Raw genomic sequence first — 5,110 nt, forward strand, 5'->3', positions numbered from 1 at the left:
CGCGTACATGGCGCTCACATATCATAACAACACCAAATACTAAGGGGATTTCCCCCTTACAAGGTTAGGCAATCCACTTACCTCAAAATAGTTCAATCAATCTGTAACAATGCTCTTTCCAAGAAAATCCAACTCCGAATGGCCCAAATCTAGCCAAAATCAATTACATATCATAAATATAACTACAAGGAACTATTCTATCTACTGAAATCAATGCTTAAGCAAGAAATTAGAAAATCGCCCCAAAAAGTCTCCCCGGGACCACGTCTCGGAATCGGATAAAAGTCATAAAATATGAACACCCATTAACTCACGAGTTCACTCATACCAAAATTACTCAAATCCGATACCAAAATCTCGATCAAAATCCCAAAGTTCGGCCTAAGAACTTTTCTCAAAATTTTCCCAATTTTCCACCCCAAATCACTAATTAAATGATGTAATTAAAGACATAATCATGGGAATTAACCAAAACTAGGTAAGAATCACTTAACCCAAACACCCACGTGACCATCCCTCTAACAAATTGCCTAATTTCGAGCTCTCAAGTCCAAATGGTGAAAAATGACATAAACCCTCAATTTTAAACTTTTAAATCTGTATAGGTGTTCCTTCCTTCGCGAACGCGGCCACTATCTCGTGTTCGCGTATAACAAAAATTCCACTGACCAAATTACTTCCTTCGTGAATGCGAGGGACCTCTCGCGAACGCGTACCTTTCACTTCCTGGTCCTTCGTAAATGTGATACCCACCATGCGAACGCGTAGACCAAATGACTGGGGTCCCCGACTGCCTCACTTCCTCTACACGAACGCGTTCCACTCTTCGCGTTCACGATGCTTCCACTGACCATACCTTCGCGAACGCGAAGAACAAACTTGAGCTGGCCTCCCAGATGCCCTACGTGATCGCGAGACCTCTATATCCTTGGCCGAACGCTTCAGAGGATCACGGAACTCATACGACCACTATATCATGGCACAACCTTTAGACTTGGGTATGAATATACTATGCAAGAATACCAGGATTGGACACCGCCATGGCTCACCAATTATTATCCGCTGGAACAACACATACCACCACTATACCAAACATTCCTCCAGACTGATATGATTTGGGGATCCGAGGAAAACTAGATTTTGGCCGGTATGAACAAGTTGTTTATGAACACGGAAAATATGGACTGCAGTGCACGTTTAGAGGAGGAGGAGGAAGAGGAAGACCTTACTATTCAGACAGTGAGAGAAGGAGCTGTTCTCAAGAACTGGACCGCTGCACCGTCCCGGGCTCGACTGGTACCTGGGTAGCTTTGGTAGAATTAGCATGCTTTATTTTCAAAATATTTTTGGGCATTTAAGACTTTTTAATTATTTTTGTTTTGAAATAATTACTCGGGCCATCAAGTCGTACTTGTTGACAATTTGAACTTTTAATGCATTATTGGTTTTCATTTATTTATTATTATTATTCTGCATTCTTTTCAGCGTAATTATTACATAACCCGATGAACCTACGACTGTAACGTGTAATGAGACAACGTAACATAAGGAAAGTGATTCGGAGGATTTGGAAGATGATATAATACATGAGGAAATTATCAAAGAAGTAGAGAATTTTTAGAACAAACCAAAGTCCAACATGGAAGAAACTGGGGCAGTTAACTTAGGGTATTCTGAAACAGTCAAAGAAACTCGCATAAGCATTCATCTTTCATCGTCAGAGAAGGAAGAGTATAGCAGGTTTCTAAATAAATATGAGGATATTTTCGCATGGTCCTACGACGCCATGACTAGGTTAACCAAATCCATAGTAGCTCACAAGCTACCTACCAACCCCATGTGTCTGCCGGTAAAGCAGTGGGAAAGTTAGGGTGTGCGTTGGCTATCGAAATTTGAACAGAGCAAGTCCCAAGGATTATTTCCCATTACCCAACATACACATACTGATCGAAAACTACACAAAGCATGAACTCCAATCCATTGTGAATTGCTTTCCAGTATACCATCAGATGTTGATGGACGAAGAGGATGCCGAAAAGATAGCCTTTATCATGCCATGGGAAATATATTGTTACAAAATGATGCCATTTGGTTTTAAGAATGCTGGGGCCACCTATATGAGGGCCATGACGACACTTTTCCACGATATGATACACGAAGAGGTAGAGGTGTACGTGGATGATGTTATCATCAAATCTAGGAGAAGTTTAGATCACATAGCAGACCTGAGGAAGTTCTTCGACCGACTTCGAAAATACAATTTGAAGTTGAACCCTGCAAAATATGCCTTCGGAGTCCCTGTTGGGAAGTTTCTGGGTTTCATCATCATCCGCCATGGTATTGAGCTAGACCCGTCAAAAATTAAAGTTATTTAGGACTTGCCACCGCCAAAGAACAAGAAGGATGTGATGAGTTTCCTGGAACGCCTCAATTATATCAGCCATTTTATAGCACAGTCAACAGTGATATGTGAGCCGATCTTCAAGATGCTGAGGAAAGATGCTGCGACGAACTGGATCGAAGAATGTCAAAAGGCTTTTGACAAAATCAAGGAGTACTTGTCTAAACCGCCCATGTTGGTCTCACCAGAGCGAAAAAGACCTCTGTTGTTGTATCTATCCATGTTGGATGGAGCCTTTGGTTGCGTTCTGGGGCAACATGATAAAACCGGGAGGAAAGAGCAGGCGATATATTATCTAAGTAAGAAGTTCACACCTTACGAGGCCCGTTACTCTTTGCTGGAGCGCACCTATTGTGCTTTGACATGGATAGCCCAGAAGTTAAGACATTATTTCTGTGCGTACACTACATATCTCATATCAAGGATGGATCCACTAACGTACATATTTCAGAACCCATGCCCACAGGTAAGTTAGCAAAGTGGCAGATATTGCTAAGAGAGTTCGACATCATTTATGTGACTCAAAAGGAAGTCAAGGGGAAAGCATTAGCCGATCACTTAGCATAGAACCCCGTAGATGTAGAATATGAACCATTGAAGACGTATTTTCCCGATGAGGAAGTGTCATTTGTAGGTGAAGATATTGCCGAAACATATGAAGGTTGGAGGATGTTTTTTTACGGAGCAACAAACTTCAAGGGAGTGGGAATTGGGGCTGTCTTGGTATCAGAAATCGGTCAATATTATTTGGTGTCCGCAAAGCTCATGTTCCCTTGTAGCAACAATATGGCGCAATATGAGGCCTGCATCTTGGGACTCAGATTGGCTGTCGACATGAATGTTCATGAGTTACTGGTAATCGGAGATTCGGATCTATTGGCATAATATGATTCCACAGATTCAGAATGAGTTCGCAGATGCATTAGCCACCTTGTCTTCCATGATACAACATCCAAACAAGAATTTCACCGACCCTATCCCAATAGAGATTCGTAAGCATCCAGCTTATTGTGCTCATGTTGAAGAAGAGTTTGACGGAAATCCATGGTTCCACGATTTCAAGGAATACTTGGAGAAAGGAGAATACCAAGAGAATGACACACACACTCAGAAGCGCATTCTTTGAAAATTGGCCAACCATTTCTTTTAGAGTGGAGGAATTCTGTATAGAAGGACTCCTGATTTGGGATTGTTGCGATATGTCTATGCCAATGAGGCATCTAGATCACTCAAACAAATACAAGCCGGAACCTGTGGACCTTACATGAACGGGTTTGTTCTGGCTGAGATGATATTAAGAGTAGGGCATTTCCTGATGACTACGGAGATAGACGGCATCAAATATGTTCAAAAGTATCACCAATGTCAGGTACATGGTGATATGATACGGGTGTCGCCCAACAAACTCAATGCAACGAGTTCACCCTGGCCTTTCTCTACCTGGGGCATGGATGTCATCGGACAAATTAAGCCCGCTGCTTCAAATGGACATAGGTTCGTTTTGGTGGCAATATATTACTTCACAAAATAGGTTGAAGCCGTTTCTTATAAGGCTGTGACTAAAAAGGTCATAGCGGATTTTGTCCAAGATCAAATTGTTTGTCGATTTTGAGTACCCGAGTCAATCATTACTGCCTATGTCGCCAATATCAATAGTGATCTGATGAAAGCTAGGTGTGAAACATTCAAGATCAAGCATCGTAATTCTATAACATATGGGAAACATATGAATGGAGTCGTAGAAGCCACCAACAAGAACATCAAAAAGATATTGAGGAAGATGGTCGACAAATACAAGCAATGGCATGAGAAGATACCATTTTTTTTGCTCGGGTACCGCACCACAGTTCGTACGTCAATTGGGGCAACTACCTATCTACTGGTCTACACTATTGAAGCCGTTATTCCCGCCGAAGTGGAGATTCCTTCCCTAAGAATCATACAGGAAGCCGAGCTCGGCGATGCAGAATGGATACGGAGCCGGTATCAGCTGTCTCTCTTTGATGGTGAGAGTATGAACGCAGTATGTCATGGCAAGCTCTACTAGAATAGAATGTCAAGAGCTTTCAACAAAAATGTTAGATAGAGGCAATTCACACCGGGGCAATTGGTGCTAAAATGGATATTCCCACATTAGGATGAAGCAAAAGGAAAGTTCTCACCTAATTGGCAAGGCCCTTACATGGTTCACCGAGTACTGATAGGAGGAGCGCTTATACTTACAGAAATGGATGGAGAAATATGGCCAAAACCTATCAATTCAGACGCAGTCAAGATATATTACGTTTAAGATTATGTTTGCACTTTCACTTTGGTGTAACCTGAACTACACTTGACTCGATTCCCGTTTAAGAGGGGATACGTATGCAACCCTATGGGTTCGGTCACATCATAATAAAATCTTCATTCCCCTCTATGGTCAGGAACTGGGTCAAGATTTCAAGTTTTGTCAATCTCATTACGTCAAGGATCGCTAAGAAGTGCATTGCTGGAAGTATGTATTTAAACTGGGGCAGAAGTTTGAGGAGGGTCCTCAAAATTTCGAATAAGAAGGACGCAATGTCTCAAAGCATGTCACGGTCTATGACTTGACCAAACTTTTTAATTTTGTTCATTATTTTTAAATCAATTTCATTACTTACAAATGATTTACCATAAATGCGTATTTTCAAAAAACCGCATTTTCTGTAGTAGCCAGATGTTACCCAG

General features: G+C 41.6%; 1 protein-coding gene across 1 annotated transcript; it reads left to right on the forward strand.

Moving 5' to 3' along the window:
* Positions 1-4,064: 4,064 nt before the first annotated feature.
* Positions 4,065-4,691, forward strand: LOC138893807 (uncharacterized). The gene is made up of 2 exons (XM_070178470.1): positions 4,065-4,424; positions 4,539-4,691. The coding sequence occupies exons 1-2, from the start codon at positions 4,065-4,067 to the stop codon at positions 4,689-4,691; spliced, it is 513 nt and encodes a 170-aa protein (XP_070034571.1).
* Positions 4,692-5,110: the final 419 nt, after the last annotated feature.

Source organism: Nicotiana tomentosiformis, chromosome 6, assembly GCF_000390325.3.
Source record: "Nicotiana tomentosiformis chromosome 6, ASM39032v3, whole genome shotgun sequence".
NCBI classification, from domain to species: Eukaryota; Viridiplantae; Streptophyta; class Magnoliopsida; order Solanales; family Solanaceae; genus Nicotiana; species Nicotiana tomentosiformis.

Bases quoted from the DNA above. Each gene is read 5' to 3' on its own strand.
- LOC138893807 (XM_070178470.1), top strand. From the start codon at position 4,065: ATGAAAGCTAGGTGTGAAACATTCAAGATCAAGCATCGTAATTCTATA. The intron at 4,425-4,538 runs GTATGTCATGGC...TTCCCACATTAG, and splicing joins ATGGTGAGAGTATGAACGCA to GATGAAGCAAAAGGAAAGTT.